Source organism: Mixophyes fleayi, chromosome 9 (assembly GCF_038048845.1).
Source record: "Mixophyes fleayi isolate aMixFle1 chromosome 9, aMixFle1.hap1, whole genome shotgun sequence".
In the NCBI taxonomy this organism is placed as follows: domain Eukaryota; kingdom Metazoa; phylum Chordata; class Amphibia; order Anura; family Limnodynastidae; genus Mixophyes; species Mixophyes fleayi.
In genome coordinates, this window is record NC_134410.1 from 59,038,355 (window position 1) to 59,061,546 (window position 23,192).

Here is a 23,192-nt window from a genome sequence, read left to right on the forward strand (position 1 = left end):
CAAATAAACTGTATAAGAAGAACATCCCTTTTCCACTTTTCCCAACAGACCGTGTGGCAAAGTAAGCCCAAACAGCCATAATAGCTAAATTAGTAGATAAGTGATCTAGGAATTAGATGAACATACCTAATAGCTGTTTTAATATTTAAAAATATCTTGAACTTAGTAACATATCATTTATGCCATTAGCAAAACCTTATACTAATCTAGGACAATTGTCTATAACTAGTAATATTTAACTTATAATAGGTGGTTTTGGCATAGATGTTAAGAAACAGTAACCTTGAGTAAGGAGAGGGGGAAATTATTACTGTATAAGCTTGTAGAAAAAAGTATCCTTACACTGGGGTATTTAAACAGAACACCCTCCTGCTCTCTTGGGTGAGTTAATTAATACATTGCTGTTATCACTTTGGTGTGTTGGTCTGCAGTACATTTTTATTTTGCTTAGGGAAACATGACCTGTCTGCCGTATGGGAGTACTTCATTGCAGATCCAGAGAACGGGAAATCTCCGTTCACACTAAAGGTAATTTTAGTCTTGCAATACTTACCTGTGAGCACACACACACTTCTAAGCATTGGGCACATGGCTCTTCCTGGAATTTATAACCTGCAGTCAGGAGATGGCTGATGTCACGGCTGATGTCACATGGAAGAGTAAGTGAAACTTTCCTAGCCTATTTAAACTCTGAGCACAATTTATTGCCAGAGTATAAGGTCTCCCTGCCTGTAGTGCTCTGCTCTATCTGATCTCCAGCATGCTCCAGGTTTCTGACTTCGGCTGGACCTTAGACTTTTCTCTTCTTAGCTCCAATTCTACTCCAAGATTCTCTGTTGTACATCCTGGTTCCTGATCCTAGCTAGTCCTGACTCGTCTTCTGATTTTGTTTTGTCATTGTGCGCTTGTGTACCAGACAATGGCTTACCTGTTCTGTTTTCACCACACTATATCGTCACTCCGTATCCAGCAGCTACTAGATTGCCATGCTAGGGGATAGTGCAGAGGGCAAGGACCTGCGGGACTCAGAGCAACTAAGTCCATCCAAACCTCCTTGCGAGAGTCCCTGCTGAAACCTGGTTGATCTGTTAGACTCTGAGCTAACCTTGGAATTCAAACTTCCCAGGTCTGTTTGAGACATGAGCTAGGTTTTGGTCAAGCATTCATCATACATAGACCTAACTCAACCCAGAACCTATAGGTATGTCTATCGCAAATTACTCCAATTTCAGAATGTAGATTGTAGCGTATGCCACCTTTCTAAATGAAGACTGCTCCCAATTAAAAATGTACCCAAGGCCACTTTTTAATCACTCTCTGTGCCTTCAGTCCTAATCCATTACAACCAAACTCCTTAAAATACCATTTTCACATGAAACTCAGCAATCAATGGTAAGGTTTCCTTTTAGAAATTTTCAGGCTCGGAGATCACCTCCTTTTGTCACTCATGAAAAAAAGCAAAATCATCTGTACCGGGTTAGGATATTCCTCATTCCTATAATCACATCAATATTTAGGATGAGGGGGTGCTCTTCCCATTTGTAATCATTGATAAATAAGGAGAAAAAAGAAATGGATTTACAAGGCACTCCTATCCTATTAGAAAAATTTTATTAAAATACATTGATTCATACCTTTATTAATTGTATTAAATTAAACATTCTTATGCCCCAAGCATATAACCCTTGGTCTACAACAGTGAAATATTAAAACATAGATATATATATATATATATGTGTGTGAATATTGTTTTAATAACCATACTGACATAGACTACTGATAGCCAATATAGGGATTAATACAATCTGGATCCCTTGGATCTATTTCTTATATATAGGTGTACTGGGAAGCTGAACATTAGGAAGTCCTTCATGGCATTTTTGAGCAAAGGTGATAGTTAACTGATGGTACCTACAAGTCTGTGTGAATATTGAGAACATACCAAGATAATTAATAAAACAAATATGAATATGTAATTAAACTTTGACACAGATGTATCTTTATAAATATACGGTTTATTAACCTATTATCACCAGATGCCATGAATTTCCACTGCCTTAGACTGAATTTCCAGGTCTTAGGCTTGCTATATGACGACCCAGACAGAGTGGCCTCAGAGTGGACCCAGACAGAGTGGACCCAGACAGAGTGGCCTCAGCGGAGTCCCATCTCTTTGAGACAAGGACGGCGCACTGCTGAGGAGTATTGTGCAGAATTCAAATGATGGTCATCCGATAGTGAGTGGAATGATCCGGCGCTTCGGAGTCAGTTCCGCTTAGGCCTTACGGAACAAATCAAGGACTCCATAGTACAATACCCTACATCATCCTCACTAGAAAGTTTGATGCAACTCGTTATCAATATTGATAGCAGAATCAAGGAGAGGAAAGCCGAGAGAGAGTCATCTATACCTTCTTGCTCACCACCGAAGTCATGTTCTACCTTTCTGGATACTTCTGTGCCCGTGCAGTTGGGCGCTTATCGTCTGCCTCCTGAAGAACGTTCCAGACAGCGCTCAATAGTTCTCTGCATGTATTGTGGACAATCGGGTCACCTAGATCGTATCCTATACATATTCGGATTCCTAACATCAAATTGGGTTCAAGTGTTACCGTTTGCGGATTGGATGGTAACCCCCTGGTTGGGGGTAGAATACTCGCTAAGACTCCATTGGTTTGGTTATCTGTAGGAGCCCTCCATATGGAGGAGTTCTCATTCTTCCTGATCGCCTGTCCCTCTGCTCCATTAATTCTGGCTCCAGGACCATAATCTCCTGATTGATTGGGAAAATGGGGAGATCACCCGTTGGAGTCCAGAGTGTTCTTCTACTTGCTTGACCCTACCTCTCAAAGTTCTTCAGCCTAGTCCGGAATTGTTACCTGTGCCCTAGCAGGACTTTAGTGATGTGTTCTGTAAGAAGAAAGTTGACTCTTTCCTGCGTCATCAGGATTATGACTGTGCAATTGATCTTGTACCTAGTTCTAAGTTGCCCAAGGGGCATCTGTATTCTTTATCTATCCCTGAGACCCAAGCTATGGAGCAATAAGTGGAGGAGAACCTGCAAAAAGGATTCATCCGCCCTTCCAAATCTCCAGTAGGAGCTGGTTGTTGTTTCGTTGCCAAAAAAAATGGCAGCCTGAGACCCTGCATAGATTATCGTGGCCTTACTAAAATCACGGTCAAGAACACGTATCCTCTGCTTTTAATTTCCGTCCTATTGGACCACCTTAAATCAGCCACCATTTTCTCGAAGATTGACCTCCGAGGTGCCTACAATCTTATACATATAAGAGAGGGAGACGAGTGGAAGACGGCCTTCAACACCCACTCAGGACATTATGAGTATTTAGTTATGCCGTTCGGTTTGTGCAATGCTCCGGCAGTCTTCCAAGACCTCATCAATGACGTTTTACGAGAATTCCTTGGAAAAACAGTTGTGGTTTGTCTGGATGACATTTTAATTTACTCCCAATCCTTGTTTCAGCACCGCCAACATGTTTGTGAGGTTCTGCAAAAATCACGCTAACGTCATCTCTATGCAAAATTGGAGAAATGTGAGTTTGAGGTCCCCAGTGTGGCCTTACTGGGGTACATTATTTCTTCATATGGTTTCTCTATGGACCCCAGTAAGGTTCAGGGAATTCACAGATTCTTTGGCTTCGCCAATTACTATCGAAGATTTATACGGTCATTCTCCTCCTTAGTGGCTCCCATCACTGCCCTCACACGGAAAGGTGCTGACACAGCTAATTGGTCTCTAGACACCATAGCGAGTTTTTCAGCCCTCAAGCCGCCTTTTCCTCTGCACCCGTTCTTAGGCACCCAAACCCAGAACTCCCGTTTATTGTTGAAGTAGATGCTTCGGATGTTGGGGGAGGTGCCATCCTTTCTCAAAAGGATCCACAGAGTAAAAAAATTGCATCCTTGCACATACCTTTCCAGATAATTCTCGCCCACTGAAATCAACTACAACATCGGGAATCGAGGGCTGTTGGCCATCAGGTGGGCCTTTGAAGAGTGGCGACACTGGTTAGAGGGAGCAATCCAAGTCATTACAATCTTCACTGAGCACAAAAACCTTCAGTATATCCAAACTGCAAAAACCTTGAATCCCAGGCAGGCCCGCTAGACTTTGTTCTTTACCTGGTTTAATTCCATCATTACTTTTCGGCCAGGTTAATAGAACACCAAAGCTGATTCTTTGTCCAGAAGTTTCATGGCATACCATCGTCAGCCTCCTGACCCGCAATGTATTATTCCCTCTTCCTCCATTCATGTCGCTCTAACTCAAGATCTTGGGGCTATACTCCGCAAGTTCCAAAAAATTGCTCCAGCTCAGACTCCTGCCACTAAATTGTTCGTTCCGGTTCATCTCAGAAAATCAGTCCTCATTGAATGCCATGACAATCGATCGGGAGGACATCCAGGAATCCATAGAACCATTGAAGCATTATCTCACTGGATTTGGTGGCCCACCTTATCTTCGGATGTTGGGAATTATGTCTACGCCTGCCCGGAATGTGCTAAAAATAAATCCTCTAGGAACCGTCCCCCTGGTTACTTTTCGTCCAGGTTCATAAAACACCAAAGCTGATTCTTTGTCCAGAAGTTTCATGGCATACCATCCTCAGCCTCCTGACCCGCAACGTATTATTCCCTCTTCCTCCATTCATGTCGCTCTAACTCAAGATCTTGGGGCTACACTCCGCCAGTTCCAAAAAATTGCTCCAGCTCAGACTCCTGCCAATAAATTGTTAGTTCCGGTTCATCTCAGAAAATCAGTCCTCATTGAATGCCATGACAATCGATCGGGAGGACATCCAGGAATCCATAGAACCATCAAAGCATTATCTCACTGGATTTGGTGGCCCACTTTATCTTCGGATGTTGTGAATTATGTCTACGCCTGCTCGGAATGTGCTAAAAATAAATCCTCTAGGAACTGTCCCCCTGATCAATTGGTACCTTTACCTACTCCAGGTAAACCTTTGACACATCTCTTGATGGACTTTATAGTCGATCTTCCATGGTCCTCTGGTCATAACACCATCTGGGTGGTTGTTGATCGTTTCAGAAAAATGGACCACTTTGTACCATTACCCAAGCTAGCTGATGCTAGAATCTTGGCTACATTATTCATTTCAAACATTTTCCGTCTTCATGGTCTCCCAGAAGACATCGTCTCGGACCGAGGGTCCCAGTTTATAGCCCAGTTTTGGAGATCCTTTTGCAATTCACTCGGGATCAAATTCAGCCTGTCTTCTGCTTACCACCCACAATCTAATGATCAGATAGAAAGAACCAATCAATCTCTGGAGCAATTCTTGCACATATATGTATCCAAGTTTCATGACAACTTATACTCTCTTTGACCTTGGGCGGAGTTTGCGCATAATGATTCTTGCCATTCTGCAACCCGTACTTCTCCTTTCTTCTGTAACCTCGGGTTCCATCCGAAAGCAAACTCTTTTTCCTCTGTCATTTCTGCTGGTGATTCCGGGACTCCTACCTTTACATCTCAGCTAAGGTCCATCAGGAAAAAGGTATACTCCGCATTACGTCAAGCTTCCTGCAAGACCAAATCTCTCGCTGATCATCATCGTGGTCCTTGTCTATTGAAAGATGGGGATCAAGTCTGGTTGTCTATGTCAGGCGCCGTCCCGCACGGCCGCCTGTCCTTCCGCCCAGCGCGTCTGGTTGCTTAGCCACCAGACGCATAACTTCCGGATTCTGGGCTGCCCGACCTCTGCAAGACAGTGCGCCCCGTTGCTAGGCAACGGGACACTATAGTGGATTCCCGGCACTGAATATGACAGCGCTGCAGCGCTGATGTTGATTGGAGCACTCCTGTATTTAAACTTCCTCTAGCCCTCCTACCAGTGCCAGAGTATCAGGTCTTCCTGTCTCCAGCGTGTTAGTGTGTATTCCAGTTTTCTGCATTGTTCCTGACTATCCCCGTGCTGCTTGTGACCTCTTAACCCGGACCGTTTTGACCACCTCTATTTGGATTCTCCCTTGTACTGTGCTACTTGTACGCTATCAACCCGGCTTGTCTCACCAGTCTTTCGGATATCCTTGTGTACCTCATACCATCAGAACGTTACCGACCCGGCCTGTCTGACACCTCTCGTATCTCGCTGCATGTCCATGCAGTGGAGTCCATACTTCCTTGCGGGGGTCCCTGGTGAATACCAGGGTCACCTTAGATTCCCCACCTTCCTCTGAGTTGCGCCAACAACAGCAGGTACGCATATAGTTGTGACAGTCTACACGGAACATCAAATTGAGGCAACCTTGTAAAAAACTGGGACCCTGATTTATTGGGCCGATGGTGCCGCCCCATGTGATTATTTGCATAGGCGGCAGTCACTGACTCTCCGTTCGCTGACCAGCACGCAGGAAGGAGGAGCTGCTGCTCGGATGTAACAGGCAAGTGTCTGTTTGTGTGTAATAGTGTCTGTGTGGCTAATAGTACAGTGTGTGTCTGTGTGGCTAATAGTACAGTGTGTCTGTGTGGCTAATAGTATAGTGTGTCTGTGTGGCTAATAGTACAGCGTGTGTCTGTGTGGCTAATAGTGCAGTGTGTCTGTGTGGCTAATAGAACAGTGTGTCTGTGTGGCTAATAGTATAGTGTGTCTGTGTGGCTAATAGTACAGTGTGTCGGTGTGGCTAATAGAACAGTGTGTCTGTGTGGCTAATAGTATAGTGTGTCTGTGTGGCTAATAGTACAGTGTGTCTGTGTGGCTAATAGTATAGTGTGTCTGTGTGGCTAATAGTACAGCGTGTGTCTGTGTGGCTAATAGTGCAGTGTGTCTGTGTGGCTAATAGAACAGTGTGTCTGTGTGGCTAATAGTATAGTGTGTCTGTGTGGCTAATAGTACAGTGTGTCGGTGTGGCTAATAGAACAGTGTGTCTGTGTGGCTAATAGTATAGTGTGTCTGTGTGGCTAATAGTACAGTGTGTCTGTGTGGCTAACAGTGTGCCTGTGTGGCTACTAGTGTGTCTATGTGGCTTATAGTGTGCGTATTTTAAATGTAGCATGTGTGTGTGCGAGCAGTATTTTAATATAATATGTGAGGGAAAGGAGGATCTTAATATAGTGTGGGAGGTAGGCTATTTAATGGTGGAGTGTATGTGGGGGCTAATTATTTATGGTGAGGTGAAGGAACCTTTAATTTAATTTAATGCTCGGGTGGTTTTCGGCTATCAGTTGAATATGGGGCGGATTTTGGGGAGGAGGGCTATTTATTAAATGTCAATATGAATTATTTATTGCCGGGGATGGTTGTGGAAAATTGCTATATTTATTAAAATGTAGTGCTATTTAATTTATTGCTGGGACTGTTTGGAGGGAGGGAAATATGTTTTGAGTAAATGGGTATACTGTTAATTTAATGTTGGAGCTGGTTGGAGGGAAATAGGTCTACTTATTAAATGTGAATTTTATTATCGTGGGGACTGGAGGGAGGCCTAATTATAAAACGTGAGTGTTATTGTTTTAACACCAGGGCTGGTTGGAGTTTTCTAAATTTCATGTACCCATTTTGTTTTCAAAATAGGGCATCCAATATTCCAGGATCAAGACAAGAATGAACTGAGCTAAAGAAACCAACTGCTACAAGTGGTGAAAGTGACCAAGACAGGTAGGAGAGAGCAGGACAGTCTGCCAACTGTCCTGAATCTGGTGGGACAGTCCTGAATTTGGGTGACTGTCTCACTTAGTCAGGATTTGGTCCGACTGCAAGGACAGTTGAGAGGGTATGTTCTGCTTCACAAAGTACTGCTTGTGAAGGCAAATCTGTCTGCTTCTAACAGTAGAGCCTGTATATTTGTCTAAAATGATAACCATGTTACATAATAGGGGCTTTGATGTCTTAAATACCCTGAGCCTTAATCCAGCTCTGTTTAGGGGAAGGGAACTGATAGCTGCTCCCAGTTCCCGGACAGGACACAGACTGTAGAGCAAGCCGAGGAGCTCTAAGGGGCATATTCAATTAGGGTTCCGGTTCGCGGTAACGCGCGTTACCACGAAAAGTGTGCGTTATTGCCGTTATTACGGTACCGCAATAACGCGGATTTTCGTACGCAACCCTATGGGCTGCGAACGAAAATCGGCGTTATTGCGGTAACGTGGATTAAGTTCGCAGCCCGTTCCGGCGCGATCCGGCGAACCGGAACCCTAATTGAATATGCCCCTAAGTCTCACAAGAATTTGTAATCTCGTGAGACAAACAGCTTCCCTGCTCACTCTGCAGGAAGTTCCCACCCTTATGGATGTGAGCAGCATCAGAAGCATAGATAAGTACAGTGGGCTGGGGGCAGAGCCGTAATGACGGCGGTGCGGCCGGTGCGACCGCCCCGGGCGGAAGCCCAAGGGGGAGCAGCCGCCCGATACCCAAGCAACAATCGATTCCTCAATACTTGGAATAACTTGGCGCTTCTGCCCGCAGTGGAACCGAAAGCAGGAAGTTCGGCATTCAAATGCCGGACTTCCTGTCAGTGGAACGCACATGCGTTCCACTGACAGGAAGTCCGGCATTTGAATGCCGGACTTCCTGCTTGTTCCACTGAGGGCATAAGCGCCAAGTTATTCCAGGTATGCTTTTGGCAAATTTTATATACTCTTAAAAGGTTTACTCAATAATAAATAAGACATTGTGCTTCCAATGAATACATGCTAAAATAAGTGCCCCAGTTATTTAGTTATTAATAAATGTATATTTTGGACAGTTGGAACCTCAGTTTCCTGAAGCTGTCATAGGTACCCCTCCTAATTTATTTATTTTCAGTCAGACAAGCAGACGGTTTCTATCACTACTTGTTACAATTCAAGGTCCTTCATTAATGAGATGAGAATAAGAGTTGAGCAAAATTGTGGCAAACTTTTGCACAAAGCAAATTTTCAAACAAAACAGCCCTTTTTGAAGAACTATTGTCAGAAATCCTGCATTTAGATGGCATGTCCAAAATTCTGGTCCTGATAGGTGTAAAGTGGAGTCTTCAAGGTCAACATTTGCTTCACCATTACACACACAACTTTCTTTACTGTATTTGTACATTTAGTGAAATTTATCATTTATAAACAGAGCTCGGTCAACACTACGGCCAACTTGCTCTGCTCTGTGGGGTGTTTGGGATATAAGGAAATAGTCTATGTTGAAGAGAACCATTAGGGGCAATTCTAAGATGAACAGCAAGACATTATCTTATGCAACCATAAGATATTCTCAATTGCGCTCACAGCAGCAAAAAAAATAAATAAAAAATTGACACAATATCACCGGAGCAGCAGGGTGATAGCTGTCTGGCCAGTCTTGGGCACATTTTATATGAGCTAGACGGTTTTCCAGATTCACACATGTGCATTTGAATTGAAAAGCACTGACTTAGGCAGAGCCGTAACGACGGCGGTGCGACCGCCCCGGGCGGAAGCCCAGGGGGGGCGCAGCCGCCCGATACCCAAGCAACAATCGATTCCTCAATACCTGGAATAGCTTGGCGCTTCTGCCCGCAGTGGAACGCATGTGCGTTCCACCGAAAGCAAGAAGTTCGGAATTCAAATGCCGGATTTCCTGTCAGTGGAACGCACATGCGTTCCACTGACAGGAAGTCCGGCATTTGAATGCCGAACCTCCTGCTTGTTCCACTGCGGGCAGAAGCGCCAAGCTATTCCAGGTATGCTTTTGGCAAATTTTATATATGACACCTACAGGATTATTTCAGTATCTTTTTGATGGCATAGTTAATTTTAACAAATGGCAATTGGTCTCAGTTTCTAGATTCACTTTTGATTTGACCAAAATATATAGAGCCCAGATAAGCATAAGTGTGTCGTAAAACATCACAACTGCTGTGGAGCAAGTCACGTAGCTTAGGATGGTTGGTTAAAATAGCAGCAATAACTGCAATATGCCCTGATATAGTCATGAGCTTGATTTCCCCCATAATCACATAAAAGTCAATCTGCTCATTGTGTACATGTTAGTTCTTTGCTCGGCTAGTACCACATGGAGAGGTTTTAGGCTGCCTGAATGTCTAACTTACTAAACTAAAGCTAACATTTGATTTGATGCCAAAAGCACTAGTTAAAGAGAGGTGAATGTTGTGACTCCCCCAAAAGTTGACTATCCTTTAAAATTTGCTGCACTAACTTACCTAGGTACAAAGTACTATCCCTAATTTACAGAGACAATTCCAGATCTTGAAAAAGTTTGTCCCTTAAGCAGCAAACATTGGCCAAATTTACAGTACAATTGCTGTTATTCTGCAATGCTAACCACTGTGCCGCCCAGTAATGATAGTCTCTCTCTCTCTGTAAAGTGCTAGCCACACCCACACATTAGGTTGGCCACACCCACTTGTCAAATGCCACTCCCACTTAGATGGGGGGCGCCGTTGCCCTGTCTCGCCCAGGGCACCAAAATGTCTAGTTACGGCACTGGCTGGGGGTGTCATAATGTGCCTGGGGGGATGGCGTGATGTGGCTGGGAGGGCGTGATAAATGTAACATTTTATTATAATGTATATATCAATGCCTCATGTTGGGCACACCCACAACACAATGTGGTCACGCCCTTTTCGGCGCCGCCGCGGCGGCACATGATTTCTTTCCACTGCAACTGAGGTGTGCCTGTGTACTTTACATGCCAGGGCTGATTTTTAGTCCCAGTCTGGCCCTGGTGACAACTGACAAGACCTAGCTTGACACGGCCATGCTCCCATTGTAACATGATAATACTTTCTGAGACATGCACATTTAGGGGTAAATGTATCAATCTGCGGGTTCTTCAACACCCGCGTGTTCAGCCTCTTCCGCGATTAAATTTCAAGCGGCGCTGCATTGTAAAGGGTTAACTTCCCTTTACAATGCAGCGCCGCTTGAAATTTAATCGCGGAAGAGGCTGAACACGCGGGTGTTAAAGAACCCGCAGATTGATACATTTACCCCTTAGTCTCCAATTCCAAACATCCAAATGTTGGGAGGAATGGTTGCGCTACGTAAATAAACTATACATACATATTGCTCTCCTGTCTCCACAATCTATGTATATCTATTTAGACCCTACAGAAGTCATGTGTCATTTTACCTCAGACAAGTGAATTGTACAGATTTACCACTCAAGGATTATCACTCATAAATCACTCGTTGAATTATAGGTAAATTACACCACAGCTCTATTATCTGTGAAAGAGAGGCTTGGTTGGGTAAATACTTTTGAGCTAGACACCTATGTGCAAGATTTTTCCTTACAATTAGGGCAGCACAGAGTCGCAGCGAAGGCTCCGGGACAAGAGTTACGGAAGGAACTTAACATCACTGGTCTTGTTCCTAGTCGGCGATGTTAGTCGGTACCCTGCCCTAAACCAAAGGCGAACACTGATTGGCGGAAGAGGATAAGCTATACTGCTGCTTGGAGATGGCGGGCAAGCGGCAGGTTGTAGCCTGGGTTAGCAAGGCTGAGTGGGAACAAGTCTTAGAGTATCTGTACAGCCGGGACTGCAAGCTCCAGCGGGATGCGCTGCATCAGATATCTGCCTGGAAGAGCAGGTCAGGAGGGTGTGATATAACCATGAAGGCGTTGGTTTGAGTTTGTGCTCCTTGTGCTGCAGATATGTAGCTATTTATACTGCAGAATTATAGAGTGGTGTAAGGTTTGTAACAAGTGCAGACAGGGTGTAAAATGAATTATTGGGTTTTGCAATTTAATTACAAAATAGCTTTATTTAATCTCACGTGTTGCTAAAGCTACTTACAATGGAGTGTTGGTAAAATGCACCTTTGTCTGGTGCTGTGTACCTAACTCAATTCTAATGACAGCTGCTAAAAATAGGGTTTGATTTGTGCAATTTTGGTAGCGTGTGTGATGGAATAAGATGGTGTTGCCCATAGCAGCCCGTCAGAACCAGGCATTTTCCTAGTGCAGTTGTCCATAGCAGCCCCTCAGATTCAGGCATTTAACATTAAAGGTCTATTTCTTTCATTTTATTTTATAGGTTTAGCTGTCAACTGTTTGCCAGTAGTGTTGGTCACTATGCAATTCATTGCTTGTATTTTTATAAGCAAGTTTTTGTGTCAATTTATAAGTGAATGCTTGACTTATAGTGTGTCCTCATTTGAACCAACTTGGAACTTTATAATCCTACTTACCAGCATTAAAAATGTTAGAGTTTGTTGTGCCTACATCTCACCAAAAATGTTCTATTTAAGAAATCTGCCTTTCTGTGACCTGTCAGTATGTCCAAATAGATTGTTGCAGGGACAAATGTGGGTCAAAATGCTTTGATATAGCCTGATGGTTATAACAAAAGTTGGCCTAATATGGTGAGATGTTGTTTATTCGCCATATACATTTCCATTTCAATATTCAATCATTACATCATGTTGCTGGCTCCAATGATCTCTAATCTGAAATGGTCTACTTTATAGCTTTGAAATGTTTCCTTCATCTGAATTGTATGTTTTGTGCTTCCTACTCTTTACAGATATGGGAACAGCATGCCGCTTGCTGTAGAATGCACTGCAGACCTTGTGCGATGCAAAATTCTTGACATGGGTGGTGGGATGGGAGAACAAGAGCTTGCCTTACTCTATGGATTGGCACTTGTAAGGTTAGTATATGGTTGGTAAGCAATTTGTCTTGCATTATTGTTCGTTATTATCTCTTTATTTATTTAAAATATTGACCATAATTATACTCCTGTCATTTATACACCAGTCAGCCACAACATTAAAACCACCTGCCTAATATTGTGTAGGCCCCCTTGTGCCGCCGAAACATCTTTGACCTGTTGTGGAGTCCACGCTCGAGAACTCTGAAGGTGTCCTGTTGTATCTGGCACCAAGATGTTAGAAGCAGATCATTTAAGTTCTGTAAGTTGTGAGGTGAGGCCTCCATGGCTCTGTCTTGTTTTTCAAGCACATCCCACAGATACTCTATCGGATTGAGATTTGGAGGCGAAAACAACACCTTTAACTCTTTGTCATGCACCTCAAACCATGCCTGAACATTTTTTGTAGAGTGGCAGGCTGCATTACCCTGCTGAATGAGCCCGCTGCCATGAAGGGGTGTACTTGGTTTGCAACAATGTTTAAGTAGGTGGTATGTGTCAAAGTAACATTCACATGAATGCTAGGATCTAAGGTGTCACAGCAGAACAATGCACAGAGCGTCACACTGCCTCCGCCGGCTTGCCTTCTTGCCATAGTGTATCTTAATGCCATCTCTTCCTCAGGTAAACGATGCACATACACCCAGCAGCCCACATGATGTAAAAGAAAACAGAAGACCAGGCCACCTTCTTCCATTGCTCCATGGTCCAGTCCTGCTGCTCACGTGCCCATTGTAGGCACTCTGGGCATTGGACAGGCCAGCATGGGCACTCTAACCGGTCTGCAGCTACTCAGCCCAATATGCGCACTGTGTTATGACACCTTTATGTTCTAGATTTAAATAAGGGAATGGGATTTTTTTTGTTGCACCAATTGAGGAGAGTTTCTTTACCCAATATTCTAATTTTAAGTTTTTTTTCTTTTTTATTTTTATGTGGGGTGCAACCACTAAATGGTTACTGTTGATCATAAAGGAAAAGAGAAAGAAGGAATTTGTTCAAGGTGGTGGACTAAGTACTCCCTTATTTTCTATTTTTGTTTTTTTATTTTTAATGTCTATTTTAGTTGTTATAATTAAAAAGTAACCTTTTTCAATTTCATTAAAATTGATTATAAAACAGTGAAATATAAAAGAACATTGTGCAGTCGTGAACGCTTTAACGACTCTGAACAAAACGGCTTGGAATGTATGCTCAGTGAATAGTATGAATAGCAGTAATGCAAAATGAGGGTTGAACTGCTAGAATTTAACCTCAATGTAAGGAAAAGTACTAATTATAGAGAAGGGAATATAAATCTCAAGAGAACAAATTAACCTTCCTTATTGCTACGGCCGAATACTGAATTATAACCTTAAAAAAATACTGGAGGCCATTTTAAGTGCACCTAGCATTTTTATTTCATGTTTTTTTTTATTCACATTGCACATTTTTCTTTTATATTTCAATGATTTATAATGTATATTCATGAAAAATAAAGGTTAATTTTGAATCAAATCAACTATAATAGATGTTAAAAGAAAAAATAGAAAACACAAATTTCTTTCTTAGTGCACCACCTTAAACAAATTCCTTCTTTCTCTTACCTTTCTGTTATAGACGGCATTCATTTTTTCATCAATTTGTGCTACGGATTGGACCAGACAGGCTAGCCTACTCTCCCCTGGTGTATCGGTGAGCCCTGGGCGCCTGTGACCATGTTTCTGGTTCACCGTTTGTCCGTTCTTGGACCACTATTGGTAGAAAGTAACCACTGCATACTGGGAATACCCCACAAGACCTGCTGTTTTTGAGATGCTCTAACCCAATTGTCTTGCCATCACAATTTGGTCCTTGTCAAAGTCTCTCGGATCCTTATGCTTGCTCATTTTTCCTGCTTCTGACACATCAATTTCAAGAACTGATTTCTCACTTGCTGCCTAATATATCCCACACCTTGATAGATACCATTGTAACAAGATAATTGATGTTATTCACTTCACTTGTCAGTGGTTTTAATGTTGTGGCTGATTGTTGTGTGTATATATAATTCCCCCTTTGTTTACAATGATTTCCCCTAAAAAGCGTTGAACTGCGGGAAAATTGTTGAAAACCAATATAGGGAAAGGATCTGTTAATATAGATACCCAATGGTAGATAATTATTTTACAAAAATCCCTCTTACAGTCTAAGGCATTAAAGTAGCATTTCAGGGGATATTATTAGTAGTACTCTATCTGTATATACTCTAAAATGGAGTTGCCTTTTTCACTGTTGTCTGGTTTCTGAACAAATGAGCAGCTTTCATTAAAGTATGTCATAAGCACTTTATTTCAGTGATTTATGCTTAAATCCTGGAGGCTGGCATGAGATAACCTAATGTTTCAGTATTATTGAAAATATGCTAAATGCAACACTAACTTCCAGGAATGTATTCTACCAATGTGCCTCCTCTCCCTGTAATACAGAACTGGCAGATCAATGAAATTAATCATTTTTAAATGGTGGCAGAAGGGTGTGTGAGTGGGTGTTTTTTGTCCAGGCTGTGATAGAAACAGAAGTGCCCCAGGAAAAACAACTGCATTGAGCAGCCCAAGGGCTCTGGCTAGTAGAAGGGGGCATGTTGGTAAAATATTTTCTTAGTTTGTAATGCAGTTTTAAAGAAAAGTAAAATAAATAAAATAGGGTCGTGAGTCCTTCTGTTCTTCAAGAAATGTACAGCAAAAAGTATTTTTGTTTTGACTTGCTACTAATACAAACTAATTAGAATAAAGTGACCATCCAACATTTGAGATGATAGTATGGAGTGTCAAATGTTTAGCTCCAAGATTATTTTTCTACTTCATATTTCTGGATGCTCACACACAGGAACCCTAGAATAAATGCCAAAAATCGGACTACTCTTGCTCTCCACATTTAGCAGCCTGTTTCCCTTTGAGCGCTCACTGATATGCAGTTGTCCCCAGGACTCCAGTACACAATTTTTGGCATTTCTCTAAAGGCTCGTGCAGGCATTGGAAGTAGATGTATACAGAGCCAGGAAAGCAATAAATCAAGGTCTGGAACCCAGGCATAAATAAAGTAGTAAAGGCTTAATCTAAGGTCTCTACAACTGGAGAGTGTGATCCATACGGGCCCAGACATGACTGAGGCAGATACAGGAGAAGTATCCAGGGATGAGATTGGCTCTAATGGTAAGTTTAGAGCCAATGGAGGGTAGGTCAACATCCAGGCTAAAGTTTGGTCTAACAGTAAAACTTTAAAGGTCATATTTGGGCAGAATCATAACTCGAGCCGCTGCTTTGCTGAAGGAGTCATGTCACTGCAATTCATGGTGCCTAGCCTTTCTGCAGCATTATTGAATCCGGGTGGCAGGTTGGGAGCTGGAAGGGAACACTGAGTTTCTGTACTTCAGTCATAAGTTTAGATCACTCAGTTTATTTTCCTTGTCCTAGGATACAACCCAAAGCTGTCAAGCACACTGCATTATATACAGTTCTATGCAGACAGCAGCTGGTGGTGTCGCATGCCAGAAACAAGACAAAGCCATATCAGTCTTATTTAGTAGTCATAAGAGGAAACGTATAACCCAATTAATTGGGTATATAAGGTGGAAAACCCATTCATTTAAGGATATGTCCACAAATAATTGATAGAACTTGCGACTGCTGACACCGTACAAATGTTTTTTTATGTAGTTGTTGGGTATGACATAGCCCTGCGGTACGATCTGCAGCGCATACTGATTTACCCAGGAGCAGCAAACTGTTATCTCTGCCTGATTTTGTGACGACTGATAAATGACGACAAGTTAAATGTGTTTGCTACAAGTTGCAGTAGGATGTGTACAAACCAAAGAATCAATCATAATCAAGTTGGAAACCCCTTTCCTCCAGTGTTGAACATCAATTTTTTACATCTCCATAAATCTCCATTAGGGCTGGCAGATGATCTGGGCAAACTTGGTCTGGAATCACTAGATGGCCAAAGGTTCCTTTTCTTTATGCTTGTTTTCTCATGAAAAGTCTGATCTAGTCTGTTACTACATTAGTGAATGCTTGACGTACTCTATGATATATTATTTGTTATGCTTTTATTACAGGTTTGTAAACATAATTACTGAACCAAAGCAGAAAAACTTTGCTATTCCTTTAAGACGTCTGGCTAATGAGGTGAGTGACAAATACAGCCCAGTTCTCAAATCCCCAAAGTAACATATGGTAATGTAAGCACCACTATCCTATAGAACACTTGAAGCCTCTATTTCAGATGAATAAAAAACTCTTGGGGGCATATTCAATTGTTTAATATTACCGTTAATACGGTAATAGGTAGCTGGATTTCAGCTCGCGGCTCGGAGCTGCGAGCTGAAATCCAGCGAGAAAATTACCGTATTAACGGTAATAGTGCGACGAGCGCGAGATTTTCGGTGTTTCCACCAACAATTCAATATGCCCCTTAGTATGGGTAGATGGGCAGCACAGTGGCCTAGTGGTTAGCACGTCTGCCTCACAGCACTGGGGTCATGAGTTCGATTCCCGACCATGGCCTTATCTGTGTGGAGTTTGTATGTTCTCCCTGTGTTTGCGTGGGTTTCCTCCGGGTGCTCCGGTTTCCTCCCACACTCCAAAAAAAAACATACTGGTAGGTTAATTGGCTGCAATCAAAAATTGACCCTAGTCTCTGTCTGTCTCCCTCTCTGTCTGTCTTTGTGTGAGTGTGTGTATATATTAGGGAATTTAGACTGTAAGCTCCAGTGGGGCAGGGACTGATGTGAATGAGTTCTCTGTACAGCGCTGCGGAATTAGTGGCGCTATATAAATAAATGATGATGATGATGATGATGATGATGGGTGCAGTGTTTTGGGGTTCTAAGTGACTGCAAAATGTTCTGGTTACATTAAATATGTCTTTGTTACTACTTCAGCCTTTTCAGTAATTTTACAAGACTCTCTTGCACCTAAAATTTATCTTTGCATTATGGTTTCAGCTTAAGATTCCTGAGTGGGTGGTAAACCTTCGTCACAGTGCCACTCATGGGAAGTTGCCCAAACTGAGTATGTGCCGGAAAGGTGAGCATTCTTTAGTCTTGATAAGAGTTCATTTTGCGGTGGTTTTGGTCTTTATTCTTGATGTTTTTAGTTGGTTTGAGTGTTTGTGTGAATATAAACCACGGATCTGAACAAATCACAAGTTCAGATAGTAAATAACCTAAGACTTGGACTCCATTATGTATTGGCAGGAGCATTGATAATTTCCCAGAACTTGCTGAGGGTTGTCTTCGTTTCCCTGTGAAAGTGCTAAAAATTATTGTTTAGGTGTGCAAGAGGGGCAGGCTGTAGACCACTTTACAGGGCATATTCAATTGTTGGCGTTGCATGTAAAAGTAATGCGGCATGTGCACTATTACCGTCATTACAGTAATAGTGCGCGTAAATAGTTATTACGGTACCTTTAACGCTGGATTTCAGCTCGCAGCTCAGGGAGCTGCGAGCTGAAATCCAGCTTAGTATTACCATAATAACGACAATACTTTACTTTTAACGCCGCGGGACAATCAAACATTTGAATATGCCCCTACCACTGCAAACTAGATTTGGTTCTGAGCAGGTATTTGTAGTAATATTTTGTTGGCATACAGAGATACTTTTGTCCAAACAATTTTTTTTCACTAGGTATGTCTTCTCTTTCTGCTCAGGTTGGGACTTTGTGATGGAATGGCTGAGACGTGAGTATTGGTCCCGCCAGCTGGGAAACTCCTCAAACCCTCAGTGGGTATCTGCGGATGATGATTCAGAAGAGTCTGAAGATGTCCTGCCCACACTGTCATTAAAAGAACAGAAACAACAAATCCTTTCTGGTTAGTAACTTGTGGTATTTTTTTTTTTCACATCTTGTATTTTAACAGATTAAGGGGGAACAGTATCAAAACCATACATTACTGATTAAATCAGTCTAACAATCTATCAAATGTGATCAGTGAGATATTTGCGTGACCCACAAAGGGAGGAGGTATAAAGAGAAAAAAATGGCGAACACCAAATAAATTTATGTTAGACAAAGGGCATGTTATCGCCAAGATATATAATTATATATTAGTTTATTTTATTTTATTACTTTCACTTGCCTGCCTTTCTCAGCCCATCAAGTAAGGTTCTTTTTGGCAGAAGGTAAATTAAATAACCACTGGGTGGCATGTTAGAAGCAGTGATGCATGCCTGTAAAATCCTTGTAGGGAAGAAATTTGTAGCTAATGGTGCATCAACTGGGTCCAGGTGTAGAGTTAGCATTTGATTTCTTTATTGTTGGACAGGACAGCATATGGTATCACAGCACCGTATACCATTCATTATACATGGTATAAATCTAGCTGTCCGTCAATACCTAAAAAGTCTTGTCAGAAATCAACCTGAATGTTGCAAATAAAGTGGCCTAGAGAAGTTGAGAGAAATTGAGTTCAGGCAACCAGCTTTAAGGCAGATGAAAGCCCCCAGCTCCTTTTGCAAATTATCTTTAAACTTTCTGCTGCTTTCTGGAAGAAAAATAACCATATATGAAACATTTTTTCTAACTAGCCAGTGTGTGACCTGGAGAGTTTAACTGACATGTATTCATTTTTCTTGAAAAGCTAATAGTGGAACTCTCCTATAAGTTTCCCTTTCTTATTCCTACAGTAGAGCCCAGTGGGCAGCCAAGACTTCTGTTTGTTTTGACCATTGTTGCCATTCTCTGCAAAGCTGTTAACCCTTTTGGTGCACAGAAGCTGTTCTGTTAGAGCTTGTTTCAATTTAAAAAAACAACAGTAAAATAAAGGAGAATGTTTGTTTGCAGACCCTAGAATTATCAGTTGGAAGATATGAATGCAAGCAAAGAAACCATTATTTTTTTTTACCGTCCATCTCTTTGGTGGCAGCAACTTCAGATGTTGTGTGGGTTACTTTGAAGGGTTTGATTCCAATCCACTCCTTTCTGCTGATGAAGTGCTTCAGTTTAAATGACAAATGTGATTTAACCTCTTGTAGTTGCATGCGTGTATGCCAGGAGTGTCCTGTGTCTATGGAGCCATTGTAAAAAAAAAAAAAAAAAAAAAAGACTTTGTGTAGCATGTACAGTATGGTTTAAGGATGATGTAGTATTGTAGATCAGCCTATCCGCAGCTATGGACTGTAGAAAATTCAATTAAACCGCTTCTTTATGGATGCTAGATCCTTTTTTTTTTTTTTTGCCAGGTTATCAGCTGACTGTTGCATGGTAGCTCCATGTCCAATAGTCTGGCAATCCCCCTTCCACCTAGCAGAAGAGTATTACATAAAACAGACAGGGCCCTGGGGAACAACATTGCTCTGCACTACCATCTAGTGGAAGGTGGTACTGCATGGCAGTCTTTTCCTAGGGCGCTGTTGGTTCTGTAATACAGAGAAAGTGAATCAGTTTAGTTTGGCAATGTAAAGTGGAGATGAATGGGGATGTGAGTAGGAATCCTAAAGCGGCCTAAGCAAAGGTGTGAACTTTGGTCATGCTGTTAACACCAGGAAGCCTAATTACAAGCCGCAATCAAGTGATATCAGCTTGTGATTGGTCGTCTAATTACCTTTCGACCTTCCGTGAGTGAGTGGGATGCCCTTCAGTGCCACCTTTTTTTTATAGCTTTAAATAAAAGCTCCTCCTAAATCTAGTATTAGATGGAGTTGAGTATTTTAAGATTAAATGCTGAAGTCTGCAATGTTCCAGTATTGGTCTACTGTATTCTACCACCTCATTGCTGGAGAGTACACACTGGTGACGACACTGCTACCTGCTTCAGTGAGCAGGACTTGTATACAGTGCACTGCTGAATTCTTAGCTGGTCCTGGCACATCAGGTGAACGTTCAAAGTGACCAGTGTGTCACATTATGTTGGGTAAGATTAGTAGTGTTTTAAAAGCATGAAAATAAATCGTATGAATCGGAATTCTAGAGACTGTCACTTAGGAACATGTAACAATCTCCGTTTCTATTGATACCTGTAAAGTAGCGATGGCTGCAGGGCCATCTTAACAACATTATGGGCCCCCGGGCAAAGCAGTGCACCGGGTCCCTATATTAAAATAGATATAGATATATAGATATATAGAATATATATATATATATATATATATATATATATATATATATATATATATATATATATATATATATATATGCCCCCTTAACTTACCTTTCGATCGCCTTCTCTTCTTCAGTCTTCCGTGCTGTGCTTGCAGTGACAACGCATCACGCCCGACATTCACTGCGAGCACAGCACGGAAGAGGGGACCAGGGAGGGAGCCCGAACGGTCAGGTGACCGCAAAAGGTAAGTTGTGTTTTTTGGTTTTTTTTGTTTTGTTTTATTCCGAGAGTCCCGTCTTTGGCCCCCTTTCCCGCTGAGCCCCCGGGCACCTGCCAATCGTGCCCAGTCGGAAAGACGGCCCTGCATGGCTGGGAAATATTTAGCAATTAACCATTTTTCTCTGTTGCTCTGCAAGAGTCTACATTACTAAGGGATTGTCTGTTTGCACTAGCCTTTTATATTTTTAAGTTGCAGTTGTCAAACTATTCATTATCATTAAGAGGAGGATATTGGTTTTTCAAAGGGGATTTCCCTGTACACCACTTCTGCAATGAAACTTAACTGCTGTTTACACTGTTACAGGCTGAATTACCAGGAAATTGTTGGTTATAAGGAAACTGATAAAGTTAATTCTCACTTGGTTTTCTTTCCAAACAAGATAATTGTAAAGCGCTACGGAATATGTTGACTCTATATAAATAAATGATGATGAACTGTCTAGCATTAAATCTTTTTGTTTCCTCACAGTGAAATTCAGAGAAGCCCTGCGATCCTATACAAGTGAACAGTTCAAGGTACTTTTCTCAATGCTCCTCTAAATTTCCTTACCCATATACAAGCGAGTTTACTAAACAGTAGAACATATGCTGCTGAGCTACCTCGGGAGCAGTAAATTCACCACATGGCCTGTAATGCACACTTACAGCCGCACAGGACCTAAATGCAGTATAAATTCTCTTACACAATAACCCTGGGTATAACGTGACCAAAAATATATCAATAAAGCTCATATATAGTCTGTCTGCATTTGTAGACTCAGATCTGTCAGCAAATGTCTGCTTCCCTTAGGTGGTGCTGAGCTTCAGGGCAGAGTTTTGATACTATTTTAAAAAAAATAGGAATGCTTGTTAGACTTTTTTACTGTAAAAACTGAACATATCCATAAATCCACTTCATGGGATCATTTAACGCAATCCCCCATCCCACTGTTTATAAATGATAATATTACGTAGGCACTTCTGTGAGGCAGAAGTGGTTAGCACTTCTGCCTCACAGCGCTGGGGTCATGAGTTCAATTCCTGACCATGGCTTTATCTGTGTGGAGTTTGTATGGTCTCACCGTGTTTGCATGGGTTTCCTCCAGGTGCTCCGGTTTCCTCCTACACTCCAAAAACATACTATAAGGTTAATTGGCTTCTATCAAAATTGACCCTAGTCTCTGTCTGTTTGTCTGTGTGTATGTATGCTAGGAAATTTAGACTGTAAGCTCCAATGGGGCAGGGACTGATGTGAGTGAGTTCTCTGTACAGCTCTGCAGAATCAGTGGCGCTATATAAATAAATGGTGATGATGATCATATTATGTAGTAATGCTCATTATACAAGCTAATCCGTTTAATAAGTAACTTTTTGAAAGCAAGTGTAATATGAAATTGTTAGCGAGTCAGTAAAGCCACAATTTGAAATGAATAGTTATCAAATGCTGTGTATTTCTGAGCTGTATAATCTAAGTAAATTAACTGAAAACTGGAGTTTTACAAAGTATGTCCACCATGCTCTATCTTCCTCGACTACAGAAGTTTGTCTTGTTAGAGGAGGTACTAAGCAGAAATGCTGTGTGGGGGTTGGTGGATTAACACACAGGGCTTGTGATGTCACAGTAACTCAGATGACAGCATTCTCTGTTTTTTGACCTGTCAAGAGTTCCTACCAGGACATTTTCCTAATGATGTGGGATGAGTTACAGCAGTTTGCATTGTTGGGGGGAGGTAATACTTTTAGCAGAACTGTTCAGTGTTAACCTGGCATTCCACTGTAGTGTATATTTTCTTTGTTTCGTATATGAACATTTCAGTGTTGTCATTTAGTGGTCCTATTAGGTTACACAAGTACAATTTTGTAGCATTTTAAATACCTTAATTATACAGTACCTGTCAAAGGTTTGGACACACCTACTCATAGAAGGGTTTTTCTATACAATTTCCACATTTAAAGAAAATTAGTAGTCATCAAAACTATAAAATGACACAAATGGGGAATTATGCAGTGACCAAAAAGTTTTAATTTGTTTAACATTGTCTTAACATTGTCTTCTATTTCACATTCTTCAAAGTATTATTGTCATCACCGCCATTCTCATCATCATCGCCAGAGTGCTCCGCAGCGTAATCAAAGTAGCCACCCTTTGCCTTGATAACAACTTTCCACAGTCTTGGTATTCTCTCAACCATCTTCATGAGGTAGCCACCTGGGATGCTTTTCCAAGAGTCTTGAAGGAGTTCCCATATATGCAGAG

At 41.8% G+C, this 23,192-nt stretch overlaps 1 protein-coding gene across 1 annotated transcript in view; it reads left to right on the plus strand.

The window, feature by feature from the left end:
• Positions 1–11,363: 11,363 nt before the first annotated feature.
• Positions 11,364–23,192, plus strand: part of LAS1L (LAS1 like ribosome biogenesis factor) — a 29,138-nt gene continuing 17,309 nt past the window's right edge. Inside the window, exons 1-6 of the mRNA XM_075184391.1 lie at positions 11,364–11,548; positions 12,484–12,609; positions 16,691–16,760; positions 17,579–17,660; positions 18,287–18,448; positions 21,426–21,472. Coding sequence (XP_075040492.1) covers positions 11,418–11,548; positions 12,484–12,609; positions 16,691–16,760; positions 17,579–17,660; positions 18,287–18,448; positions 21,426–21,472 — 618 coding nt within the window. The 5' untranslated portion in view covers positions 11,364–11,417. The remainder of the gene's footprint in view (positions 11,549–12,483; positions 12,610–16,690; positions 16,761–17,578; positions 17,661–18,286; positions 18,449–21,425; positions 21,473–23,192) is intronic.